General features: G+C 45.3%; 1 protein-coding gene across 1 annotated transcript; it reads left to right on the top strand.

Annotated features, from left to right (window-relative positions):
* The first annotated feature begins 151 nt into the window (after nucleotides 1–151).
* Nucleotides 152–27,828, top strand: RSPH10B (radial spoke head 10 homolog B). Its single transcript, XM_081965694.1, has 21 exons — nucleotides 152–301; nucleotides 1,117–1,417; nucleotides 2,403–2,478; nucleotides 3,108–3,176; nucleotides 5,066–5,239; nucleotides 5,824–5,909; nucleotides 7,073–7,193; nucleotides 7,950–8,126; nucleotides 10,773–10,914; nucleotides 11,976–12,097; nucleotides 13,389–13,578; nucleotides 15,933–16,041; nucleotides 17,324–17,403; nucleotides 18,553–18,701; nucleotides 19,848–19,955; nucleotides 21,042–21,221; nucleotides 21,388–21,538; nucleotides 22,844–22,927; nucleotides 23,260–23,376; nucleotides 25,259–25,457; nucleotides 26,837–27,828. Exons 2-21 carry the CDS (start codon nucleotides 1,176–1,178, stop codon nucleotides 27,045–27,047), a joined length of 2,787 nt encoding a protein of 928 aa, XP_081821820.1. The 5' UTR covers nucleotides 152–301; nucleotides 1,117–1,175; the 3' UTR covers nucleotides 27,048–27,828.
* The last annotated feature ends 80 nt before the right edge of the window (nucleotides 27,829–27,908 follow it).

Raw genomic sequence — 27,908 nt, 5'->3', positions numbered from 1 at the left:
GTGCAATTGGGCCGGACTTTCTCAACATCAAAGCTGCCCCTTTGCAAATCCCAGCCAGTTTCGGCCAAGTTTTATACTGTATTATTATGCAAAAAGGTGAACCCGGAAGAAGAGATGCCCAAAGCCCCGCCTACTTCTCTCGGAAAAAACCCAGGAAGCTTCTCGCTCTCTTGCCCATGGTTGCTATGGCCCTACCCGCGGTTGCTATGGCCACCGCTCAGGCCTCTTAGCAACTGGCATCGCAAGGAAACTTCAGGCAGCTTTTGCGAAGGGTTGCAAAATAGGAGGGATTTCCAAAGAGGTGGATTTTAATATATCTATATCTATATCTATATCTTGGTTTTCTTCCCGGCTTTCAAGTTTGCATTGGATGCACGGCCCCTGATAGCTAAAGGACTACAATTCCCCTAATCCCCATCCTGTGATTGCTAATATGGTTATTGCAGATTTTGGAACATCCCTCCCAAGCTGCTGGCCCTTGCAATGATTTGGGGCTAGTTATTATTCTTATTTTGGTTCTTGAGTCAGATCTGCCCAAATCTGAATCCTTTCCGTCTCTCTCTGTTGGTTCTTGTTAGTTGCAAAGTCGTGTCCAACTCATCGCAACCCCATGGACAACGTTCCTCCAGGCCTTCCTGTCCTCTACCTTCCTCTGGAGTCCATTGAAGCTCACGCCGACTGCTTCGGTGACTCCGTCCAGCCACCTCATTCTCTGTCGTCCCCTTCTTCTTCTTTCGCCCTCCATCGTTCCCAGCATGAGACTCTTCTCCAGGGAGTCCTTCCTTCTCATTAGGTGGCCAAAGTCTTTGAGTTTCCTCTTCAGGATCTGGCCTTCTAAAGAGCAGTCAGGGTTGACCTCCTCTAGGACTGACCAGTTGGATCGCCTTGATCAAATAAGTAATAAACATACTAATTTTAAATTTTATTGACCATGTGAGTCACTTAACGACTGTATTGATTTGTTTAAGAACCATGGCAGAAAGGTCGTAAAACCGGGTACGATTCACTTAACAACTGCCTTGGTTGGCAAGACCTGTATATCTCGTTCAATCATTTTATCTCCTTCTGAAGTCCTAGTAAGTCTCCTAATTAAAGATTTATTTTTCCCACCCCGAGATTAAAAATAGGAGCTCCACTCTTTGGCAGGACACCTGATTCTGCCGTACGTCGAAGCGATGGGTAAAGAAAAGAAGAAAGACAGTAAAAAAGGAGATAAGCCTGCGCTTGCTGCAGCCCACGACACATCCATGGAGTTAGCAATGTCCAACCAGAATGTCCCACCTCTGGCAGACCATGGGAACGAGCAGTTGGCTTCTCGGGTAGCTTCGAAAGAAGAAAGCAAGGACCAACAGCCTCCTCCTGTTCCTGAACCCATTGAGTATGAAGAGCCCATCCTCACACAACTGATCGTTGAAAGGTAAAACCAGAGTTTTGCTAAAAAATGGGGTAAGGTCACAGGGGACTGGTATCTAAGGAGTTGTTTGACCAATTTTGGAGCCTGGCTGAATCCCTGCTTGTGATTTTTGATGATTTGTGTTCTGAGCTAGGCTTCCCCAAAAAGCACGAGGCAGAGTCCCGGTCCTCACAAAACTCCTTTTATTAAACGAACGTGAATTCCTCTCATTCACATTCAGCAAAAGCCTGGCAAACAGTCTTTCAAAGGAGTATTTCTGACCACAGACCTTATCTAGCTTGGAAAGCTGCCATGTAAATATTTTCCAAATGAGGTGCTGTGCAAGGAAAGACTGGGCACAGAGTCTCTGAGATTCACGGACAGATCTTCACACTCCTGGAACGAACTAATGAACAAATGAACAAATTGTTTCCTGCAAAAGCCCACTCCCCTTTTTCTCCTCTTTTATTTCCTCTGGGAAGGAAACTTCATCATCCACCTGTGACTTTACTACCAAGTCAACCCCATCAATTAGTTCGCTTAATTGGTTCATGACTCTCCGAGACTCCTTGCCAAGTTTTGCAGAGATTGGCCTGGCAGCTCTCCAAGCCAGAGAAGGTCTGTGACTGTAAATCCTCCCTCGAAAGACTTTGCTGGATGTGAATGAGCAGAATTCACAGTCAGTTAATAAAAGGGGGTTTTGTCGGGACCAGGAGTTTGCTTCATTCTCTTGGGAAGCCTCGGTCAGAAGAGGTGGAGCCCATCCTTAGGTGCGAAGAAGGAGAAAGATAACCAAAGAATGAGGAATGTTTTTGATTTCAGGATGCGTGGACATCAACGTGACTCCGGATAAAAGGCAGATCTAATAAAATTTCCTTTATTGCTACATTTGGACAAAAAAAATGTGTTACAGAACTCTGCGTTGACTTGACAGTGCCCTAAATGGCTGTGTACCATTATGATTTATTAACTCAGGTGAATTTTCATCTTGAACTTATGTTCCCCATAGGTACGAGGGAGAAAAAGTCCACGGGTTGTATGAAGGGGAAGGAACTGCTTATTTCCAAGGAGGCAACGTCTACAAGGTGACAACATCTCTGTGCTAAATCTTAAGCATATACAATTTCCTTCCGTGTAATGGAAGGCCCTTTCAGTATTTCCTTGAGGAGCAGGGTGGATTTAAAGACTAGCTTCCTTTATTTCCTGTACGTAGATTGAAGTGGGATGCAGTGGCTCAGGGGCTAAGACGCTGAGCTTGTCGATCAGAAAGGTCAGCAGTTCGGCAGTTCGAATCCCTAGCGGAGTGAGCTCCCGTTACTTGTCCCAACTTCTGCCAACCTAGCGGTTCGAAAGCACATTAAAAAATGCAAGTAGAAAAATAGGAACCACCTTTGGTGGGAAGGGAACAGCGTTCCGTGCGCCTTCGGCGTTGAGTCATGCCGGCCACATGACAATGGAGACGTCTTCAGATAGTGCTGGCTCTTCGGCTTTGAAATGGAGATGAGTACTGTCCCCTAGAGTCAGGCACAATCAGCACATATGTGTGAGGGGAACCTTTACCTTAGATTGAAAGGGTGGCGTGAACTCAATCCTGGTGAGAAAACCAGGGCTGATTGATGTTCTGGCAGAGGAGTAAAAGTCCAACTTTTCTTATTGTCCTGCGATTTGAGGGATCCTACCATCCACTCATCAGCTTCTTCTTGCCATTTTGTAGGGTGTATTTTCAGAAGGGCTCATGCATGGACGAGGGACTTACACATGGGCCGACGGAGTGCAGTACGAGGTAAGTCCTGTCCCAGAATTTTCAGCAAAAAGGGCTATTTTAGATGGAGATGCTGGGAGACAAACCTCCATCTGGAAGGTTCCAGGTTGGGAAGGCGGTCTTAAAATAATGCTCCTGTGTTTACTGAACTGTAGTGTTGATGTTCTCCTCGGTTCTCTTTGCACTGATCCTCTCTCAGCCTGATTTGCAACCGCTTGCAAATCAGAACAAAGATGGTTGCTTGCAGGCACTTATGCTGGATTTAGGATTTGGGTTCTCCAAAGCATGAAGGCAGGACAAGAAGCATATCAACCCTGAAGCTGTCCTGGCCGAAGACATCTTGGAGCTTCAGTGCTGCCACACTGGAGCTGAGGGATAGGGTGGAGGGATTAGAAATAGCTGGGGAAGTGTGGTCAAAACAAAATATTTTCTCTTGAGAACCAAGGACGTTCTCACACCTGGCCAGAGGAAGGAGGAGTGATGTCATCAGACCTGCAGATGCTGCCATGATTGGTCCATGTGACAGATGGTTTGGGTTTGAGGGGGAAAACTTATTTTTATCTAGCTGGGTACCCGTGCTTCACTACAAAACCATGTGATCAGGCCAGCCCACAGGCCGGATGAGTCACACCCATATAAGGCAACTGGCAGTTGGAACAGAGTTCCTTTCAGATGGGGTGAGGGAGTAGAATGTCTAACTCCTTACCATCGATGCGTGTTAATACTGTATAATACTGTATAAGAAATACTGATGGTCATTTTGAAAATTCCTTTCTTAGCGAGCACCTAGAAGCCAAGAGGAACATACATGCCGAATTTCAAGTTTGTAGCCTTTATGGTTCTGGAGATTTCATGATGAGGAGTAGTATTTGGCTTTTATATATATATAAATTAGATGAAAACCAAAGGCCCCTTCAGAGTTGGTTTTCACCAGATATGTGCCAATTTGATATTTCCAATAAAGCTATTCTTTGAGGAATTCACCTGCCTGGGAGGTTTTGCTTGCAACGGACCTACTATTACTTGTAACCCTGACATTGCAATTCATGGAAACTAGTCAAGAGAGAACCAATCTAGAACTAAGGCGGAATTTCCTGACGGATCAATGAATCAGTGGAACAACTTGCCTTCAGAAGTTGTGAATGCTCCAACACTCGAGGTTTTTAAGAAGAGATTGGACGGTCCCTTTTTTTGAAATGGCTGACTGGGGAATTCTGGGAGTTAAAGTCTGTGAGGAAAAAGTCCCCTCCTGTACATATATTCTTTGACTCTCCACCTATGCTCCTGTAAGCCTGTATTCTTATTGGAGACCCATAAGTTGCCCTATTATAGTTGCAGATAAATGAAAAATGTATCATCCTTGTTGTGAAAGCCTTGTAAAATGCAGCATCATCAGTTTGGTGATATTTTTAAACATAGTCCGGGACATCAGGTGAATAAGGAAGTGAAAATGGCAGAAAGTAGCAGATCTCAGAGGAGCACATCAAGTTACGGTAAATGGAGGAGGACTCTGCAAAAAAGAGGAAGTTCTCTAGTAATATTCCAGAGGAACAGAAGATATGAGGGAAAAGGTATAAAAAGGAAGGCTTGTGATCATGTCGAGGCCACTGATGGTAGCTCCTCCTAACTGGACATAGCTGCTACCCGTGTTGCAACTCAAACCATGTGAGGAGAGTCTTACTGAAGTATTGATGCAAATCCCTAGAATTCTCACAATCGTGAAATAATCAACTCTTTTGATTCAAAGCAGAATTGCGGTTGCATGTTTGCATTTCCATTTTAGTGTTTCTCGCTTTATGACAAGTCTTAATATTGCCAAGTTTGTTCAACGTTGTCGAGGTTTCCTACCTTTCTGGAGGAAAGGAAGAGGGCGAGCTTTTTCTGAACGCCTACATTTTCCTCTCTTGCAGGGAAACTTTGTCAAGAACGTGCAAATGGATCATGGCACTTACAAATGGCCGGACGGCAGCATGTACGAAGGCGAAGTGAAGAACGGCATCAGGCATGGTTTCGGCATGTACAAATGTGGCACCTATCCCGTTTCATACATTGGCCAGTGGGTGGAAGGCAAGAGACACGGCAAGGTAGTGAAAACGTGGTTGCTGGAAGCATACAGGGAGTCCTTGACTTACAACACTTCATTTGTAAGGCACCTATTCTCCAAGGCACCTGAGGGTAGAACAAGAAGCAATGGGTGGAGGAAACTAATCAAGGAGAGAAGCAACTTAGAACTGAGGAGAAACTTCCTGACAGTTAGAACAATTAATCAGTGGAATAGCTTGCCACCCTAACCCTAACCCTAACCCTAAACTAAAACTAAAACTAAAACAACTAAAACTAAAACAACTAAAACTAAAACTAAAACTAAAACAACTAAAACTAAAAAAACTAAAACTAAAACCAAAACCAAAACCAAAACCAAAACCAAAACCAAAGTAAAGTAAACCAAAACCAAAACCAGAACCAGAACCAAAACCCAACTAAACTCTTCCTGGCCTTTCCTTCTCACATCCACAAAGGGGGGAATCTTAGAATTGGCTTCATGGCAGACTGATGGATAATCCGAAATCTTTTAGTACTGTAACGTGTCTCCTGCTTGTGTACCACCTGATGGAAGGTGCTGGAGTCACCTTAAGTGTGTCAAAGTGTTTGTGCAATTGATTTTCAGGGCACCATTTACTACAACGAGTCCGGTTCTTCCTGGTACGAAGGAGATTTTGTGAACAACATCAAAAGTGGATGGGGAGTAAGACGGTAAGACGATCCTTGGGGAAAGTTAAAAGTTGATGGACACTTTCGGAGGAACGACATAACAGAATAACAGGGCTGGAAGGGACCTTGGAGGTCTTCTAGTCCAACTCCCTGCTCAGGCAGGAAACCCTACACCACTTCAGACAAAGGGTTATCCAGTCTCTCCTTAAAGACTTCGAGTGTTGGAGCATTCACAGCCTCTGAAAGCAAATTGTTCCACTGATTAATTGTTCTCACTATCAGGAAATTTCTCTTTAGTTCTAGGTTGTTTCTCTCCCTGATTAGTTTCCATCCATTGTTTCTTTTCTTGCCTTCTGGAGCTTTCGCGAATAGGTTGACTCCCTCTTCTTTGGGGCAGCCCCTTAGATATTGCCTCCACCCCCAGATCACAAGAATGTTCACCCCCATTTTAGGGAGCCAGTAGGACAGGGACCATAATAAAATGCAACGGCAGGTTTTTAGGAAATACTGTTTGGCCAAGTCTTAGGATGAAGAGAAGGGATGATAAGGCTTTCAAACACAGTGGTGTTCCTGAAGAAAATTTCTCCTGCACATTTTCTTTTATTTTTTTTTTAATGGGAGGAAAGCTTGTGATGTATGACATTCCATCTACACGGGACCTCCTCCTGTCCCAGAATTTCCAGCAAAAAGGGGTTTTTTAGATGGAGATGCTGGGAGCTGATTTGGGTTTGTCTAGTCTAGAGAAAAGAAGGACCAGGTGGGGACATGATAGCAGTCTTCCAATATCTCAGGGGCTGCCCCAAAGAAGAGGGAGTCAAGCTATTCTCCAAGGCACCAGAAGGCAGGACAAGAAGCAATGGGCGGAAACTAATCAAGGAGAGGAGCAACTTAGAACTGAGGAGAAACTTACTAACAGTGAGGACAATTGCAAACCATTGCAACAGCTTTTCTTTCAGAAGTTGTAGGGGCTTCATCACTGGAAGTTTTTAAGAAAAGATTGGACAGCCATCTGTCTGAAATGGTGTAGGGCCTCTTGCTTGAGCAGGGGGATGGACTAGAAAACCTCCAAGGTCCCTTCCAGCTTTATCATGATTGCAATTGAACCTCCATCAGGAAGACTCCTGGTTGCGAAGGCCTGGTCTGTCTGTCTCCTTCTCCATTTATTGAACTGCAAAGTTGATGTTCTTCGCGGTCTCTTTGAACAGTTACAAATCTGGAAATATCTACGAAGGACAATGGGAGAGAGACCTGCGGCATGGAGAAGGACGAATGAGGTGGCTTACATCAAACCAGGAATACACTGGAATGTGGGTTAATGGTATACAGGTGAGACCAAATAGAACCGTTTTCCTTTTCCCTCCAACCATAGAGAGTTATGGCCATGTCGTGGGGGAATTCAGGGGGGAAAGCAATTACGTTGGGAAGAGTTAGCAGTGAAAGGAAATTAGGCTGTGAAAGAACATGGTGGCTGGACACCATCAAACTGACATCAGCTAATGCAGCGGTCAACATCTGGTGGTCCATGAGAAAATGTTGGTGGTCCGCAGAAAAATTATTTGCATTTTTTATATTGCACTAAATCAGGGTTCCTCAAACTACGGCCCCTGGGATGGATACGTGCAATGAACGCTTGTGTTGCTGCAGAGGGTCCCCCTCTTTGGGGTCTTTTTGTGTGGGTCGGAGGGGGGCAGAAATTCTGACTTGGGGTCTGCTTCGACCTCCTGGTGGGGGGCTTTGGGCGAAGGCTGGAGGGAAGCGCCGCTGGTGGCGATGAGCCGGAGGGCCTCGTTCCAGTGGGACTGCATCAGGGCCTGGAACTGGCTGACCATCTCAGCCCACTGAGCCTCCAGGCGCCGGTCCCTGGTCTTGCACTCCTGCAGGTCTTCCCTCTGCTTGGATAGCCTATGCTCCTAGTCCTCAGTGAGGTGCTTCTGCTGAGCCTCCTTCTATGCCAGATCCAATTTGAACTGAGCCAGCTGGTTGTGCCAACTCTTTCTCGTGGAGTTGAGGTCCACGCACCTTCAAGTCGCTAAGATTGAAAACCACTGCTCTACAGAACGTTTTGTTGGTTGATTTCCCTAGCATGGACTGGGTACCCATACCTGGTACCTGAAGAGGATCGCTGGGTCCCAGTATCCCCTACGGAATGAATACGTTGGAGATTTCGTCAACGGGGATCGGCACGGACACGGGAAATTCTTCTTTGCCAGCGGCGCAATGTACGATGGGGAATGGGTGCTGAACAAAAAACATGGCAAGGTAAGGATGGGGAAGTTTGGGGAAAGAGTTGAGAACATTAGAGCAGCCATTTTGCTCTTCTAAACACGTAGGTGTTTAGCCTTGCTCTCGGTCATCTTTCTTGGAGCTGTTTTTCATTGTGTCCTGGTTCACACGATCCCCTTATCCCTTGTGAATTAAACCATAGTTTATTCCATGAACCTGTTTTCTGGGTTTTAGAGCACTGTTAACTCCCTGGTCTTAGTCCCCATCACATGCTTGACTGAAATGTGGTCAACTAGGGATGGTTTGGTTCAGGGGTATAATCCTTTGAAGTCTGCTAACGAGGTCGCGCCCCACGCAGCGCTAAAATAGGAACATTTTGAAGCCTTCCGAGTCTGCAAAGGTAAGTAGAACAGCAGGGGGAATGCTGTGCCATGCGATTTTGATTAGCTAGAAAGCAGGAACTCTGACGATCCTAGCTAATATAAATCGTATATCCCAGCTGGAAATACCAGTTCAGCCAAACCGGTAGCATTTTTTTGCTACCGGTTCGGGCAAACTGGTCCGAACTGGTAGCATTTCACTGGTCCAAACTGGTAGCATTGGTCTTAGGGATGTTCATGTCAAACCTTTTTGGAGGGAGGATCCTATTTCTTCTCATTTATACATACCTCTGTACGCTAGCTAGATATTTTACATATCGAGTACATTAAAATGCATGTTACCCAAGCAATGGAGGTCTTCCATAGGTCTTCATCAGTGCTTCTCCTGAATTTAGGAGTTTGGGACTTGAGCTCCTTTGCTTGTGATCTTCCTCCAAAACCTACAGGCAAGATTTTATGGTGGAGAACAAATCAAGATTATAAATAATTTCTCTAACAGGGTTAACACGTCAAATTTACCGCAGAGAAAAAAAAAAAAAAAAAAAAAAACCCTATCAATTTAAGACAATTTTCTTCAAGTTCAACTCAACTCTTGTTGGCTTCATCGTTGCCTTGATCGTTTTCTTCACATCACTACGGAAAGGATTCAGCACTATCTTTCCTCATAATTTTTTTTTTCTGGCGTCCTAGTCTTATCCAAAAGGGACGCAGTCTTAGCCACTCAGCTTCCCGATCAGAAAGGTCAGCAGTTCAGTGCTTCGAATCCCTAGCGCTGCGTAACGGAGTGAGCTTGTCCCAGCTTCTGCCAACCTAGCAGTTTCGAAAGCACGTAAAAAGTGCAAGTAGAAAAATAGGGACCACCTTTGGTGGGGAGGTAGCAGCGTTCCGTGCGCCTTTGGCGTTGATTCATGCTGGCCACATGACCACGGAGACGTCTTCGGACAGCACTGGCTCTTCGGCTTTGAAACGTAGATGAGCACCGCCCCCTAGAGTCAGGAACAACTAGCACATATATTTGAGGGGAACCTTTACCTTAAGAGTCAAGAAAGATCTTTTCTAGAAGGACAGCTTGCTTATGATACCTATTTCAGATGCACTTAGAAGATAGAATAATAATAGTATTGGAAAGGGACCTTAGACGTCTTCTAGCTCAGCCCAATATAACTAATTTGATATTCTGTTATCATAATCACATCATACTGGATTTCTAGCAGAATCCAAGGGGAGAAATACATTTACCAATAGAAGAGAATATTTGTAAAGGTTGAACTGGGGGATCTCTGAACTTGGTTTTTTTTCTCGCAGACATTTCATCCCCCCACTAAGCAATATCATCAGTGCTAGAAGAGAGTGGGGTTTGCAGAGGGGAGGAGGAGGAAGAGGGGGAGGAGGACAACAACTGTGGGATCCTTGGTGCTCGGGAATGACTAGCACATATGTGCAAGGGGAACCTTTACCTTTACCTAGTCTTAACTACATCTCTGAAATTTAGGCACCGTTGTCGCTGCAAGGGTCGCGACACATTCGAGTCCGGATTCGCCTGTCTGGGCCTTCAGGGTTCTCCCTTGGGTGGGAGAACGAGCCCCGGTCCTCACCGGGAATTTGGAGGGTCCACACGTGGACGAAGGCCGCAAATTAAGACACCACACAAAGAGTTAGCTCGAGGTAGGCAAGCACAGAGTGCCTGGAGGATGTAAGCTACATTCCTCCTGACATGTTCTGCACAGACCCTTTTATTAAGCAGTTTCTTTAAGGTGGGGGAGTGGACACATACAAAGAAGTACATTCAGCAATTTTCCACAAGAAAACAATTAATAGGTATGTAGCAGTTAAGGGGTTTTCAAAAACATCCCTAATAATGCATAGTATACACAGTTAGATATTTGCAGTTAACCAACAACCTATGCAAACGCTATGCTAAGCTAGATAAACGGTTAGTTAAATATTGTGGTCAGCAAACATCCTATACACAGTTAGATATTTGCAGTTATGCAAGCACTATGTATGTTAAAGGTCACATTCTCATGGCCTACTTTCGTTTCAGCTTCAACAAGGCCTGAACTAAACTACTGTCATGCATTCACACACCGTCCCATCCACCTACTACTTAGACCCACCCCTGCTGAGCTGCTAAAATATTTCCCAACCACGTTCTGGCAACCATTTCTAGCCAACAGTCCTGTCTCTCCGTCTAACTTTGCACACCAACAGCCCGGGAGAAGAGAGGTCTTGTGTGTGGGTCTTGTATGGGTAGTGAACCAGGTTTTAAAAGCAGAACATTGTCCCCCGTCCCCCCTTGCAGGGCAAGCTGGTTTTCAAGAACGGCCGTGTGTACGAAGGCGAATTTAACTATGATCACATCGAGGAATGTCCATCCTTGCAAATCGACATGACCAATATGGAAGAAGTGAGCAATCTCTCCTTGAAGGGTTTTTCTGGCATAGGTGAGCTGCTTCGAAGGAGGTGGAAGAAAAGATTAGACTTGATGGGCTTTGTCTAAGGTGCGCCACTAACTCTGAAGGCCTCTGTGTCAAGCCCGCAGCCATATTCCTTTTGGATCTTTGGCCTGCCAAAATTTCTGTTATTCTTCTAGGCCTTTTCTATGGTGGGAAAATGGGAGGGGGGATTGTACGGAGTTAGATGCTAGGTAGCCATAACAAAATTCTTTCTAGAAAACCAAGGTCATCCTTTGTTTCTGCACCTCTGCACCTGACCAGAACTGGATGGGTGAAAGCTGCCAGCGTGGCAGTGGGAGATTGGACCATGGGATGGACTTGTGGGTGTGGGGATGCAAGATCTTGAACTTTCAACTGGGTGGGGAAAACCGGGAGGCTTTCAGATTCGGGTTTTCCCAGATGTGCCAACATGGGTCTCTCAATCAATTGGAACTTTGAGCAATACTTTGCCTTGGACTCTGATTTAATTTTGGATGCTATTGGGAACGGTGACTTTATGGCCATAGGCGACCCAATCCGGATATTAATCAGGTCATATATCCTGCTTAGTTGTGTTGTTTTGTTTTTAGGAGTGGTGCAGTGGCCTAGAGGTGGCGCTCTCGCCTCACAAATGAAGAGGCTGTGAGTTCAATCCAAGGTAGAGGCAGATATTTCTCTCTCTGGGCACAATGAGAAGATATCTGTTGAAAAAAAAAACTCCTCATTGGCAACAGGAAGGGCATCTGGCCAGTAGACAGTCAGTCCCATTCAGTTGCCCAAATTTCATCCCGCAAGGGATTATGGGGTCGTTAAAAGAGGATGATGATCCTCTTAGGTTTTTGAGATCAATCAAGATGAGTGAGGCGCCGCTAGGATATTTTAATATCTTGAAAAAAAGCACCTTTGGGACCATCTTGACCTGGATGGCGGAGAATCCCCATAGATATTCGTGTTTGTGTCTATCCTTCCTGTAGATGCCCTCCGTTTCCACAATTGTGTATGTCGTTTCACGAAGCGAGCCGTAGCTAGACTGGATGCATTTTGACGTTTCCCTCTTTTTCACGGCCTAGATAGTGTCAAAGTTGTCGATCATTCAAGGACCTCCTCTTCGCCAGGACCAAACCTCGAAATAGATCTATCGACCTTGTTGGCTTTATTTCCGGAAAAAGACAAGGAAGATGAAATGAAACAGGTACGGGGAAGCTGGTCTACCCAACTTCGTGGCCACAAGGATAGAAACAAATTTAGACACGAACAGAAGAGAAGAATGTCAAGAGAAGGGGTGAAATCCCTTTTTTTTTTACTACCGGTTCTGTGGGCGTGGCTTGGCGGGCGTGGCAGGGGAAGGATACTGCAAAATCCCCACTTCCTCCCCACTCCAGGGGAAGGATACTGCAAAATCTCCATTCCCTCCCCAAATTGTCTTCTTCTGTGCTGGGAAGAGACACTGGGATACAAACCATACAGGACCAACAGAAGCTCAGGGTTGAAGTGTGAGGTTGTTGGAGCTTTCTGAGATTGGTGGTTTTCTTGCACAGGTTTCATTACCCAACTAGGTAACATCATCAGTGCTAGGAGGGATGGGGAGTGGGAGAAGAAAGAAGGAGGGGGGGGAGGGAGGAAGAAGAGATGAGGAGGAGGACTGTGGGTTCTTGGTGTTCTCTAAGCTTTATTGCTTTCTTGGAGACTTTTCATGACCCAACTAGGTAACATCATCAGTGCTAGAAGGGATGGGGAGTGGGAGAAGAAAGAAGGAGGAGGGGGGGGAGGAAGAAGAGATGAGGAGGAGGACTGTGGGTTCTTGGTGTTCTCTAAGCTTTATTGCTTTCTTGGAGACTTTTCATGACCCAACTAGGTAACATCATCAGTGCTAGAAGGGATGGGGAGTGGGAGAAGAAAGAAGGAGGAGGGGGAGGGAGGAAGAAGAGATGAGGAGGAGGACTGTGGGTTCTTGGTGTTCTCTAAGCTTTATTGCTTTCTTGGAGACTTTTCATGACCCAACTAGGTAACATCATCAGTGCTAGAAGGGATGGGGAGTGAGAGAAGAAGAAAGAAGGAGAAGGAGGGGGAAAGAGGAGGAGGACTGTGAGTCCTTGGTGCTCTCTGAGCTTGGTTGCTTTCTTGCAGACCTTTCATGACCCAACTAGGTAACATCATCAGTGCTAGAAAGGAGTGGAGATTGTAGAGAAGAGGAAGAGGAGGCGGAAGAGAAAGAGGAGGAGGACTCTAGGGTCCTTGGTGCTTTCTGAGCTTGGAGGTTTCCTTGCACACCTTTCATTACTCAACTAGGTCATTTGCACCGATAAAAGCAAACTGATGACATTACCCAGTTTGGTCATGAGACGTCTGCAAGAAAACCACCAAGCTCAGAAAGCACCAAGGACCCCACTCCATCTCCAGGAACCTTCCTGGCTTAAATATATCAGCGGTGGCCACATCAATCCTCCTCTACTTACTCCCCATCCATCCTTCGCTTCTCCTAGACGGAATACGCTGTGCTGAGATATATCTCCGAGCTGAGGAGAATCTACACCTTCTACAGCAGCCTGGGATATGACCACTCCCTGGACAACACCTTCCTGATGACCAAGCTTCAATTCTGGAGATTCTTGAAGGACTGCAGATTTCACTACTGCAACCAGACACTGGCTTCCATGGACCGGATTCTGAACGGTGTGTATTTCTTACTACAGGCCATTTACTTGGCGATGGCTCTGCCTACCGCAGGCCCTGGTTTATCCCACTCTCTGCTTAGTTTCTGAGCAATTGTAGGATGCTAAAACCCGCCCCTCTCCTAGGAAAATGACATATCCCAGGAAATATTGAAAAAAGGCAGAATATTATATTTCCCTGGATGTATAATGTCCCATGTGTTTAGGTAGGAAACAGGCTCACTCTTAATAGCCCCCACTTTTGTCAATGGGCCATTTAAAAACCTGGGCCAGTCTATTCCACGTAACAAAGATCTCCCCCGCTTCAGCTCCAGGGTGATGGGATTAAGGCGCGAAAATCAACTAAACAACAACAACGTTCTTGCTTGTTTTCTTCTCCCCCACCAACCCCTATTTTTAACACGCCTAGCAACTGTGTAGTAGTTGCACACACTTTTTTTGCATTTTACAGGGTAATCCAATCAGTCCTTGAAGCATTCAAATGTAAATTTTCAGAGTGTTCTTTTTTTTTTGCAATGGATGAGATTTCCCCCCCCCCCCCACATACATGCATGCTTTTTTCCTTTCGGAATTTTTTCCAAAGGTTTTCAAATGGCTTTTTTTTTTTTTTGCAAGAAGGAATGAAAGAGAAAAAGAACTCAAGATGACAAAAAGGTTGAAAGAAATTGAAACAGGAAGCAACGAGAGGCGGAATCCTTAGATATAAATGCAGAGGCTGATTTCTCTCTCTTTATATAATTTCACGTCCAAATCTCTGCAAGATGGACTGTGATTTGCGAAAACCAGTTGCGTACCGTTGTTGTTTAAGTAGAAGACGATAAAACAATACGTACTGTCATCTGAGCTAAAGAGTTCCAGAAGTTTTAAAAGCGACAAGGCATTGAAAGGAAACGTCACCAATCCTGAAGAGGTAGGGGGCAGAGCTATGCAAATCTAAACCGAACAGCCAAAGGAGGAAGTCCCAAAGTTGTCATAATCAAGGGAAATTGATAAATTCTGCAGATATTCCTAACTGGAAGGAGTTCGTTGTGGTGGGATTTGCAAACGATGCATTTTCAGAGGACATTCCTGAGAGCAGGAACTGGTCTGACCTGGCTTTAGCACTTAGCTTGCAAAGCAACACCGATGTTGTCTCACAAATCTTAAATTTCAAGAGGAGGGAAGCCGTTGGCATCCCTCCCACCCTCAGGTATCGCTTCTCGGCCTTTTGGCTAAGATCAAGTGTAGTATCTGTTCTTATCAGTTTAATATCTGATATGTCCTCTATCTGAGGACTGTGTATTAAATGGATTTTTGGAAGCAGGAGATGGACTAGGGGCTTGCTCCATCCTCTCCACGCATTGACCTGGTATTGCAGTGCCTCCAGGACCAGTGCCCCCCCCCCCCGTAATCAGGTTCAAAATTAGATTTGAATTTTCTTCCTTTCTTTTTCTGTCTTTTTTCTCCTTTCTTTCTTCTTCTACCTCTTTTCCATCCTTAGTCTACATCTCCTTCTGTTCTTCCTTATTTCTTTCTCTTCCATTCCACTTCTTTTCATCTTTCCCTATTTTCTTTCCACCCCTTCTCCATCTGCTTCTCCTTTTCTTATTCCTTTCTCTTTTTTCCCTTCTTCATTTCGCTTCCTTCCTTGTTTTCTTTCTATTCCTTTTGCGGATTTACTTCCATCTCTCCTCCTTTTCTTATTCCCTTCTCCTTTCATCTCACCTTCTTTCTATTTCTTTTCTTTCTTTCTTTTCTTTGCATATTATCATTCTATGTAGATGATAGATAGATAGATAGATAGATAGATAGATAGATAGATAGATAGATAGATGATAGATAGATAGATGAAGGAGAAAGAAATAGATGATAGAAATACAGAGATATAGGCAGATGATAGAGAGAGAGAGAGAGAGATGGAAAGGAGAAAGAGATGATAGAGAGAAATACAGAGATATCAGCAGATGATAGATAAAAAGAGGCAGAGATAGATAGATGATTGATAGATAGATAGATAGATAGATAGATAGATGATAGATAGATAGATAGATAGATAGATAGATAGATAGATAGATAGATAGATAGATAGAGGAAGGAGAAAGAAATAGATGATAGAAATACAGAGATATAGCCAGATAGAGAGAGAGAGAGAGATAGAAAGGAGAAAGAAATAGATGATAGAGAGAAATACAGAGATATCAGCAGATGATAGATAAAAAGAGACAGAGATAGATAGATAGATAGATGATAGATGATAGATGATAGATAGATGATAGATGATAGATAGATAGATAGATAGATAGATAGATAGATAGATAGATAGATAGATAGATAGATTCCTTTGTATCTGTGCATGATGGTATTTGTGTTTTTCAGATAAAACTTTACTGGAAGAAATTCATTCCCCATACGAGACTTTACTACTTAGGATGTTTTTGACCTACCTGATTTACCTGTCCTTCCACATTTATCACAAGGATTTTGAGTAAGTAGAGTGCAGTTGATGAGCTGGTAAAGCCATTTGAGTCCCCCTGCCCACATCTATCCGAACGAGGGCACATCTGCCTGGAGTTTCTAGACGGGTCTCCAGTTTAAAAGGAATTTTGACCAAGTTATGGAGATTTTACACCTGGAGGAATAGATCGTACGGTCAACCTTTTGCTTGCTGTTTGATAAATGCAGGTGACCTCAATCACAACAGGAGCCACAGATGAGGAATGTGGGCAGTTGTTGCTTTTGATCCCAACAAGTTCATCGCCACTGATTTAAGTGAATCGGGGCTATAACGTATCACCGGTTTAATCCCGAGTTGACCCGATTAATAATGTAACTTGGCACCACCGTACCCAACCATAAATCATTCCTTGTTTTTGACATGATGTACCCCGTTGTCCTCTTGGGAGCAGCATCCCTGCTCATGTGTAGGAGATGCATCTTCTAGGGTTGACATTTACCATCTGCAATTAATTCTCAGGGCCGGCTTTATATTATTATTTTTCTAGCCGCTGTCCGATTAATGGAAGTGGCGTTTTATCTCGTTAAAGCTATGGTTTTACACGTTTGAATCTGGTCCAGCCTTCCCTCACACGACCCTTGTCAGGTTTCCGAAAGATGCCCTAACTCAGGGGTGTCCAAACTTGGGAACTTTAAGACTTGTGGACTTCAACTCCCAGAATTCCCCAGCCAGCCATGCTGGCTGGGGAATTCTGGGAGTTGAAGTCCACAAGTCTTAAAGTTCCCAAGTTTGGACACCCCTGCCCTAACTGATTCATGAGCCTCGAGCCAAGTTTCAAAACGAAAGTAGTCGTTTATTAGGAGCACCATTAGGCAAGGCCTTTCTGCAGCCAAGACTGAGCTTCGTTTGCATTATGGCTGAACGTTACCCCTGTTCCTTCCCTCCCCTCAGTCTGTGTCATAAATCACATTCCCCAATGAGGTGCACCCTCCCAAGCCTGCTGCAGTAATCTGAGATCTGACTCTAGCCAAATGCGTGGAATGCGCCTCCCCTTTCCCCCCGTCCTCACCATGGCAACTTTGGGAGTCGACAACCCTCTTCAGATTGTGTTGGAACCGAACTCCCAGAATTAAGTTTTGGACCAAGCTGAGTATGGAAAGGACCAGGTTGGGTTGACCCCTGGATGCATCTCACAACCTAACAGGGATATAAAATGAACAGAACTTGATTTTTTTCCCCCCTGAATGTTTGAGCCTCTTTTTGTCAACTTTCCCAATAGCAACCTTACAATGGTGGCCTTCTCTAACTCTAGTGACACAAGTCCTCGCCTCTTCAAGTGCTTCTCCAAGCTGATGGTCAAGAATATTTGTCCCCACGCCTGCCATATCAAAGGTAGGGCCGGCTTTTGCATGGCTTTTCTGAACTTCTCCACTTTCCTCTCTGACCAATTAATATCCTTGTCCTAATCAGCTAAGGCAGCAGTTACCAACTGGTGGGCCGTGGACCACTGGTGGTCCACAAGAAATTTTTTTTTTGGGGGGGGGTCCGCAGAAAAATTATTTGCATTTTTTATACTGCACTAAATCTGGGGTCCTCAAACTAAGGTCCCTGGGATGGATACGTGCAATGAATGTTTTTGTTGCTGCAGAGAGTCTACCCCTTCGGGGGTTTTTTTGTGAGGGTCAGAGGGGGGCAGAAATTCTGACTTGGGGTCTGCTTCAGTCTCCTGGTGAGGGGCTTCGGGCGAAGGCTGGAGGGAAGCGCCGCTGGTGACAAAGAGCCAGAGGGCCTCGTTTCAGTGGGACTGCTTCAGGGCCAGGAACTGGCTGACCATCTCAGCCCGCTGAGCCTCTAGGCGCCGGTCCCTGGCCTTGCACTCCCACAGGTCTTCCCTCTGCTTGGATAGCCTATGCTCGTAGTCCTCAGTGAGGTGCTTCTGCTGAGCCTCCTTCTCGGTCAGATCCAATTTGATCTGAGCTGTTTTGCCAACTCTTTCTCGCGGTGGCTGCTTAGCTCCAGCAACTGCTTCCTTTTGGGACCCTAAGGAGCCCGGGCAGGCAGGTGAGGAGTGCCTGGGAGGGGAGGGGCGAGTAAAGGCCAGCGAGGTGCCCCTTGATGTGAGTGACATTGAGTTGGCCACCCCCACCCAGTCACATGACCACCTAGCCACACCCCACCCAGCTGACCATTAGGCAGATCGTATTAACAGTCCACGGGATTTAAAATTATGAATTTAGTGGTCCCCCTGAGGTCCGAAAGGGTGGTGACCCCTGAGCTAAGGAGCACAGTAGCTCATGTGGTTAAGATGCTGGAGTGCGAGTTAGCAAGCCCGCGTTCGAGTCCCAAATGCTACTGTCCGGCGGGGTTGAGCTCCCGTCCTTCGCTCCAGCTCCTCCCAGAGTCACGAAAGGAGTCGCAGTCCAACTGGGTATCCCCACGGCGAAAGTGACGTCGCCAGCCAATCCTTTCAACCCGGAAGCATCTTTGCTCTTCTGACATGAGCGCTACGTTAACTATTTCACCTTCTCCTCACCTTCGCAGGCATTCTGTTCAGCGACCGACAGCAAGCCGTCTACGCACTCAGTTACATCGATAAGTGCTGGGAGGTTTTCCAGGCCTTCTGTAGGCCAAGCACCCTGCCTCCTTACGAACCTACCATGAAGATGAGGCACTTCATTTGGATGCTGACAGTAATCTTTTTCTAAAAAAGTTTTTTATTCTTCCATTTTCATAACATATAACCACGTGTATACTATTACATAGGCAACATCGTACTGTATTATTAAATGTTTACATCAGTTCCTCTTGCCATCAACTCCCAAAAACCAATTATTGGCTTTTCTGCTCTCCATACACCATATTTGTACCTTATCCATCACTTTCTTCTCCCTCTCTCCTCCTCCTCCCTACCTTCTTTCTTCCCTCTGTCATCCTTCCCTTCTCTACTTCCCCTTCCTCTCTCCTTCTCCTCTCTCCCCTTTCCACTCCTCCTTTCTCTCCTCCTCTTCCCCCTCCCTTGCCCTCTCTCCTCTCCCTCTCTCCTTCTCTTACCTCTCTCCTCTACTTCCCACTCCTCATTTCTCTCCTCCTCTCCCTCCCTTGCCCTCTCTCTTATCCCTCTCTCCTTCCCTTAACCTCTCTCCTCTACTTCCCACTCTTCATCTCATGTACTTGGTGTACTTCATCTTCTGAGCAAGCTCCGTTTTATGTTGATGGTATTTATAGTTCCTTTTCAATATACATATTTCATTTTAACATATATCGTCCTCCTTTTTCAAAAAAAAGAGAGAAAACGAAGTATACATATATAGTCATTATTCTTTTAACAGCCTTATTTTGGCCGAGATGTAGACCTGGTTACAATTCCCAGCTATTTTCATCATTATATTTGTATAATAACCCTGTGATTCTGTCTTTAAATCTCAATAGTTTTCCATTCTAAGTATATCTCATGTTCCCTCTCCATTTTTCCATATCTTGGTTTAGGTTACCCTTCATTGTCTATAAATGGCCATCCTTACTGTTCAACGTCCATTACAATTCTCTTAATCTACTACATAGAATAGTAAGCAATACACATTTCACTTTGTTCATCATCTTAGAAAGTCCATCTATGTCCATGTTTCGTATATTTTCACCCATGCTTAATTGTCCTTCTATTGTCCTATTCAATCAATTAGCAACTCAGGGGATGTTGACAGTAATCTTAACTCCCAGAAATTCTTCTAGTCCAGCCCCCTGCTCAAGCAGGAGATCCTAAGCCTATATACTATGTGATTCTTAAGAAGAATGTGGCTAAAACTAAGCATCTTTTTGTCGTCTTCTTCTGTCTTCAGGATTTAAAACTCATCAGCAAACAACTCACAGCTACCAAGGTTGTGGATATTCTAGCCAAAGACAATCCCTTCGTCTCAGATGCAGAGACGGTTAATTTGGAGCATGAGGTATGAACGTAAGAGAGTTAGTGATGGACAATTTCAAGAAATATAGAGCTGGAAGGGACCTTGGAGGTCTTCTAGTCCAACTGAAGTCTTCAGTCTATTATATCATTAGTCTATTCATTTAGTCCCTTTGTAAAGAATGGGATAAGATTGGTTTGGCACGTTGTGCTTTTCACAAACCCTTGCTGGCTTGTGGTTATAACTTTACTAGCTGGATACCCGTGCTTCACAACAAAACTATGTGATTGGGCAATGCAGGAGAGATCCGGTTAACTCCGGTTCAATCCATTGGCTCAGTGGTGGTCGATGATTGAAACACCTAAGAGAATATTGCTCCCGCCGCCTTGAGTCGGGAAGCAGTTGCATAGGTGGAAGGCGTAGACATTTTGGTGAGGTACTGACGTTTAGAACTGTTAGGAGCCCCAGATTGCTCCTGAGTGAAGGAGTAGAACGTCTGCCAGTTTGAACTGAGGTAACGGAATGTGAGGCAACTGGCAGTTGGAACAGAGTTCTTTTCAGGTGGGGAGGGGGAGTAGGCTTTACGGTTTACTCCCAGTGTGCCGATTACCACTGGAATGGCACAAACCAGCAGTGGTAATTCCAGTGGTAATCGGCACACTGGGTGCTATTCCAAAAGCACTGGAATTACATTTAAAACAGTTAAAACTTGACAAAACCACCATCAGTCAAATGCAAACAGCTGCACTGCTTGGATCTGCATGTATATTACGAAAATATGCTACGACGTCCTAGGCCCCTGGGTGGGGCCCGACTAGTAATCAATGCCAAATCCGGCGAAACAACTGGCCTCTGTGATACAATCGTATAATAATAATAATAATAATAATAATAATAATAATAATAATAATAATAATAATAATAATAATAACAACAACAACAACAACAACAACAACAACAACAACAATATATTTTTATGTTATATTCAGTATCATTCTATTATTCTTGTATTGATAATATTCTCTAGCATCTTTCATTTCCATGTTTTTTTATCTAACCATTGATAAAATAAATCCCATGCAGCAGGACTTCTCTTGACTTCTTTGCCCTCTTCTTCGGTTTCTCTTTCAGCTTGTCTTCCTTGAGTTCTTTGAAGCTCTGGTAGACTGCGCTCTTCTCTTTGTCACCGATGAGATGCTGAAGCAGCAGGCCGAAGAGGTGGCCCAAGCAATCACAGCGTCTTACCGACCAGATGAGGTGTCAGACAGGAGCGAAGCTGCCTCTGTGCCTCTCGATGTGTCTTCTCCTCAGGTCAGCCCAAGCTGTGCTTAACGAGAGGCGTGCTTCTCATTAACGGTTGGTGAGAGGTGCTATTTGACTTAGCCCCGGACAGATTTCGGGGGACAGGAGAGGAAAATGTGGTTTTCCTTTGCTTCCTTTTTTTCTACTCACGCTGTGTTCTGCTTTCAACCTCCAGTCCGTTCATACGAGAAGCACCAGCAGCGAAGCAAGCACCGAAGCCACCGATGCCAGCAGCGCCCAAGTTAGCTCCAAATGTTCCTCCAGCAAGATTGTGCATTTCGTGGAAGCGGGCAAGGGCAAGAAATCCGAAGGCCATAGAAAGGGAAGTCATAAACGGTAGCCTCGCGTTTCCTTGCGCCAGGCGCCGGGTGGGTAGCCTAGACAAACGGAAGGGACGTCAACTGCTCTGCCGTGCCAACCCTCTGAGACGAGAGCAACGGGATAACAGAGTTGGAAGGGACCTTTGAGGTCTTCTAGTCCAACCCCTTGCTCAAACAGGAGACCCAGTCCAATCTTAAAAACATCCAGGGATGAAGCACCCACAATGTCTGAAAGCAACCTGTTCCATTGTTTAACTGTTTCTAACTGTCAGGAAATCACTCCTTGGTTCTAGGTTGGTTCTCTCTGTGAGCTTCCATCAGTTGCTTCTTGCTCTGCCTTGAGGTCAGGGGTGTCCAAACTTGGGAACTTTAAGACTTGTGGACTTCAACTCCCAGAATTCCCCAGCCTGCCATGCGGCAGCAGTGACTCAGGGGCTAAGATGCTGAGCTTGTCGATCAGGAACTTTGGGGGTTCGAATCCCTAGCGCCGCGTAACGGAGTGAGCTCCCATTCCTTGTCCCAGCTTCTGCCAACCTAGCAGTTCGAAAGCACGTAAAAAATGCAAGTAGAAAAATAGGGACCACCTTTGGTGGGAAGGTAACAGCGTTCCGTGCGCCTTCGGCGTTGAGTCATGCCGGCCACATGACCACGGAGACGTCTTCGGGCGGCTCTGGCTCTTCGGCTTTGAAAGGGAGATGAGCACCGCCCCCTAGAGTCGGGAACGACTAGCACATATGTGCGAGGGGAACCCTTACCATTACCTTAAGAGTCAAGAAGGACAGCTTGCTTAGGATACCTACCTTCAGATGTACTTAGAAGATAGAATAATAATAAGGTCGGAAGGGACCTTGGAGGTCTTCTAGCCCAACCCAATTTATTTAATTTGATATTCTGATATCATAATCACATCATACTGGACTCCTTGCAGAATCCAAGGAGAGAAATACATTTACCTAAAGAAGAGAATATTTGTAAAGGTTGAACTGTGAGATCCTCAGTGATCTCTGAGGTTGGTTATTTTCTTGCAGACGTTTCATTACCCATCTAGGTAACCTCATCAGTACTAGGAGGAAGTGGGGTTACATTTAACAACTGTCCTCAGTTCTACATGTGGCAGTTCAAAAGGGATGAATTGAGGGGAATCTTTTCACATCGTGTTCTGGAGGAGAAACATCGCCATGTGTCCTCCTGCATCACTTCTTCTTTCTCTGTGGTACCATGTCAAATTTTGCTAACCCTTCCTTCCGTCCTCTGGTTCCCGATTTATCCCATTTTTTCCTCTCTTTTTTCACCTTTCCTTTTCTCAGAAAGGGAAAAGCAAGGAGGGGAAGAGAGAGGAGAAATCCCACAAAGGAAAGTCCCACCACGGCAAAGAAAAGGCGGCTTCCGCTCAAAGTGAGTGCGAAACATGTGAAATGAACATAATTCACAGCCCGTTGAAATAAAAAGTGGGGTTTTGGGGACTACGCGTGTGCTTTTTACTGTCTCAGGAAGCCTTGGTCAGAACAGAACGGTCACTCAACGAACTGTTGTAAGTCGGGGACTACCTGTAAATGGGGAAAGGCATCACGATGCTGCATTTTTTGCAATAGAACTGGAGGCTTCTCACACACACACACACACACACACACACACACACACACACACACACGCACGCACGCACGCACACACCTTAAAGGCAAAGCACTGTTTGATCATTCCTTAGTTCTGTTTTTTTTTTCTTTCAGGCATAACTGTGAGTGTCGTATTTTCTCCCATCCCGGAAGAGAAAGAAGCCGTCATTGGGCCTCCGCCAGGAAGCGAACAGGATAAAAGCCTCCGGACTCCAATGAAAGAATTAGCAGGTGTGAGATTGGCAAGGTGGTTTTTTTGTAAAAACAAAGGCAATAACAGAATTCTGACAGCTTTTCTTTCTGCAAACCAGGAAGTTTCCTCTAACTTGGATAGTGTTGGGTTGCAGAAGGCTTAATTCCGCTTTTAAGAACTTAATAAAACCAAGTAGTCCAACGTACAGAATAAGAGAGTTGGAAGGGACCTTAGAGGTCCCTTCTGTTTAAGGAGACCTTATACCATCTCAGACAAATGGTTATCCAACATCTTCTTAAGAACTTCCAGTGTTGGAGCATTCACAACTTCTGGAGGCAACTTCTGTTCCACTGGTTAATTGTTCTAACTGTCAAGAAATTTCTCCTTATTTCTAGGTTGCTTCTCTCCTTGGTTAGTTTCCACCCGTTGCTTCTTGTCCTGCCTTCCTACATTCCTTCCTACCTTCTAAATACATTCCTTACTTAGATTCTGTTTCTGAAGGAAGAAAGCTCCTGCTAGGTTTAATCAGTTGGCTTTTTAAGGTGTGAGCTACAAAAGAAGTAAATATCTTCATGTTAGCTTATGAAACTGGTTTAGTCTAATTTGGAGAGAGAGGTGGAGGGAGGGAGGGAGGGAGAGAGAGATGAAGATAGAGAGATGAAGATAAAGAGATGGATGGTTGGATGGATGGGTTGGATGGATGGGTGGGTGGATGGATAGAAATAAAGATAGATGATAGATAGATAGATGATAGATAGATAGATAGATAGATAGATAGATAGATAGATAGATAGATAGATAGATAGATGATAGATAGATAAATAGATAGATAGATGATAGATAGATAGATAGACAGACAGACAGATAGATAATGGATAGATAGATAGATACTTAATGAATGGATAGAGGTGGATGGATGTATGGATGGATGGATGGGTAGGTTAGATAGGTAGGTAGGTAGGTAGGTAGGTAGGTAGGTAGGTAGGTAGGTAGGTAGGTAGGTAGGTAGATAGATAGATAGATAGATAGATAGATAGATAGATAGATAGATAGATAGATAGATAGATAGATGATAGATAGATAGATATACAGATATAGAAATAAATAGTTATAGATATAATTTCTGGATTTGGGTGAGTTTTGTCCAAAAACGGAACACATTTTTTGCTTTACTTCCAAAATTCCCCCTTTGAAATGGACTTTCCAGGCTGTACAATCAGACCATCGGAAATATTACGTTGGATAAATGAGTATTTCTGCAAGTATCGATGCTCTCACAGGAGGGCAGTAAAGGCGTATCTGAGGAGGATATTACAAGCTTCCCTTCCTGAGCTTTGCATCATTAAAAGGATGCGCAGATCAGAGCCTCCGTTCAGTTCTAGCCAAAATTGGAAGTGTTCGAGGCATAGATTCATTTCAATTCAATTTTTTCTGATCAGGTTTTTGGGGGGGCGCGGGGGGGTGTAGGTGGGTGGGAGCAGGTGGAATTCTTTTCAAACTCATTTGGTTAATGTGGAGGCATCTAAATTGCTACCGTAATTGGTATCCATAATCTGATTGGGAGGAGGGGTGGGGGGAAGGATTGCTTCTTTCCATTGCTTTCGAATCCCTAGCGCCGCATAACGTAGTGAGCTCCCATTACTTGTCCCAGCTTCTGCCAACCTAGCAGTTCGAAAGCACGTAAGAAATGCAGGTAGAAAAATAGGAACCACCTTTGGTGGGAAGGGAACAGCGTTCCTTGCGCCTTCAGCATTGAGTCATGCCGGCCACATGACCACGGAGATGTCTTTGGACATGTTGGCTCTTCGGCTTTGAAACAAAGATGAGCACCGCCCCCTAGAGTCGGGAACGACTAGCACACACGTGCGAGGGGAACCTTTACCTTCCGTCCTTCCTGCTACCATTTCTTTTTCTTTCCAGAAATACTCGAAAAAGAGAAGAACGAGGAAAAAGATAAACTCAATCTCTGGATGAGTCAGATGTACATTTTCTTTGTCAAAAAGTTTTTCGCCAACTACAAGAACTTGCAGCTGGTGAAGACAACCATCATCGATAACAGAGTCCGAGAAGTCGAACTCTCAATCCTGAGGAAGAAACAAGAGGAGGAAGAAGAGGCCAAGTAAGCCATGGCGGTTTGTTTATACAGAATACGGGTGGGTTGTGGGGAGGTGGGGTCTTAACATAGCCAAAGGTGGTGACTGCAATCTGAAGGTTTCTCCATACGGTCAACCGTCCATGGTCCAAGTTGGGTTGATTTGGATCAGAGCTGTAGCCCAAAGACACATTTGTTCTGACCCAGCCCAATAAACAGACTCCTTGTCCCCCAAAACCCTCTTTATTTAGCTACTGTGAAATCGTGGCATTCATGACACCGAGAAGTCCAGGCAATCATCCTTCCAAGGATTAACTGCAGTAACAGACCTTATCAGTTCCTTGGGATAACTGCCAGGCCGGGAGCTCCCAGCCACAAAGCTGTAAATTAAATTCTGAAAAGCAGTCTCTGAGGCACGAACCACGATGAGCAAATCTTCTGAAAGAAATACGAACTGTTGTCTCCTACAACCACCACTCCCCTTTCTTTCTATTTATTCTCCAGCCAGGGAGGGGCCATTCAGCATCCCCATGTGACTTTCTTCCTGGGTCGGCTCCTTGTTCTCAATTGTTCTCCTCTCCTGACAGCTCTGCATACATGCATCTGGAACAGGCCCCAGCTGTTCCTCATCCCCACTTATTTATCTCCGACTCCGAAGGCAGATGGGAAATGGCCGGTATCTGCAAAACTTGGCAAGGAGTCTCAGAGAGTCACAAACCAATTAAGTGAACTAATTGTCTCCTGCAAACTCCACTCCCCTTCCGCTCCTCTTTTATTTCCTCTGGGAGGGGCCATTCACTGTCCACCTCTGGCTTTACTCCCAAGTCGACCCATTCTTTAGCTGTTCCCTTCCTCTGGCAACTCTGCGCATGCGCACTCTGGGAACAGGCTCCAGCTGTTCTTCTGCCTCACTGATGTCTGACTCCGAAGGCAGCTGATAACTGGCATACGGCCCTGGCCCCCTCTCTGCCTCCGACACAGAGCCCTCGTCTGAGCCTTCCCCAGACTCCAGGACTGGCCCAGGTTCCTCCCCAGCCTCCTCACTGTCCGAATCTGCTGCCAGCTCTGCTGGCCTCTGGCGGGCCACTACACAACTTTAGCAAAAGGTGCGAGTCTGGTTTTCTGGGGATCACATTAGTAGCGTTCAGAGAGCACAACATCAGAACATTGCTTAGAAGGACTTTGGTACTCATAACCTTGGCAACTCTTAGTGGACTTCCACTCTCAGAGTTCCCCATTCAACCGTGAATGTCCATGCATCGTCGAGCTGCCCAGGTGGAGAAGCATTGCAATAATAGACTTTCCTAGTTTGGAAAACAGTGGATTTGGGTCGAAACTGGGTTGTGGGTTCAAGAATCAAAGTTAAGGCGACCTGCAGTTTAGATCTCCCCGTTTTGGTTTGACAGGCTCAAGGCTATGAAGGAGGCCGAGGAGGCCCGAAAATTGGAAGAAGCGGCAGCTGAAAAAGCAGCCTTGGAACTGGAGGAGTCTCTGACGCGAGAAATGGAGGAAAATCTAAGCCAGGCGCAATCCCCTCCCAAGGAAGATTCGCCAACTTTGCTTCAGAGCACGGCCGGCAACAAGGCAGCCATAGCATGGAAGAAGAAGAAAAAGTGAGAAGAGCCGCTAGTCCTCGTCCTACAGCCGCCATTGAGCCCAACACTCCTGTGGCTAAGTGAGACAGAGCTTTGCCCCCATTTTGCGGCCCCCTTCTTGCCACCCGCCCTTAAGCGAATCGCTGCGGTCGTTAAAGTTAGTAACGCGTTTTGTGAAATGAACCTGGCGTCTCCCGTTGACTTTGCTTGTCCAAAGGTCACCAAAAGAACCACACGACTCCGGGGCACTGCAACCGTCCTAAGTCCATGCCAGTTGCCAAGCCTCTCGATTCTGATCATGTGACCCTGAGGATGCTGGGATGTGGTTGTTAAACCTCCTAAGCCATTTAGTCATAGGTTCATGTAGTGACTGTGCACTAAAGCAACTTAGGATAGTTTTTTTCAAAAAAGCCACTTAAGGTAGCCATTGCAGTGTCCCCCTGGTCACATGATCAAAACTCATTGGCCCCTGGTTCCTATTGATGACAGTTGTCGTAACCCAAGGTCACGCGATCCCCTTTTGCGACCTCCTGACAAGCAAAGTCAATGGGGAAGCCAGCAACTGTGTTGTTCTCTTTATCAACTGCAGTGATTCACTCAACAACTGTGGCAAGGAAGGTCGTAAAATGGGGCAAAACTCACTTAACAAATGTCTCCCTTAACAACAAAGAAATTTGGGGCTCAATGGCGGTCGTAAGTCGAGGACTACCTGTGTTCACAGGCCCTCAAAAGGCCATCACCAGGCAAATAGATGCCTATAAAACGAGCTTATTTTGTAACAGAGAGCAGAAAAAGGAAATTAGAGGATTAAAGTGGTAACAAGTAACGTTTATTATTTCAGTAAAGCGAGTTCCCCAGTGATGAACAGAGAGACGGAATGACA

The sequence above is a fragment of the Natrix helvetica genome (genome assembly GCF_964273705.1).
Source record: "Natrix helvetica genome assembly, chromosome: 13".
Taxonomy (NCBI): Eukaryota; Metazoa; Chordata; class Lepidosauria; order Squamata; family Natricidae; genus Natrix; species Natrix helvetica.
Note: the sequence above shows the minus strand (reverse complement) of the source record. Positions and strands in the feature narration are given on the sequence as shown.

Excerpts from the sequence above, each read along its gene's own strand:
- RSPH10B (XM_081965694.1), top strand. The coding sequence starts at position 1,176 with ATGGGTAAAGAAAAGAAGAAAGACAGTAAAAAAGGAGATAAGCCTGCG. Across the intron at positions 17,404-18,552 it reads CCACGCCTGCCATATCAAAG|GCATTCTGTTCAGCGACCGA; the intron begins GTAGGGCCGGCT and ends TCACCTTCGCAG. Across the intron at positions 18,702-19,847 it reads ACTTCATTTGGATGCTGACA|GATTTAAAACTCATCAGCAA; the intron begins GTAATCTTTTTC and ends TTCTGTCTTCAG.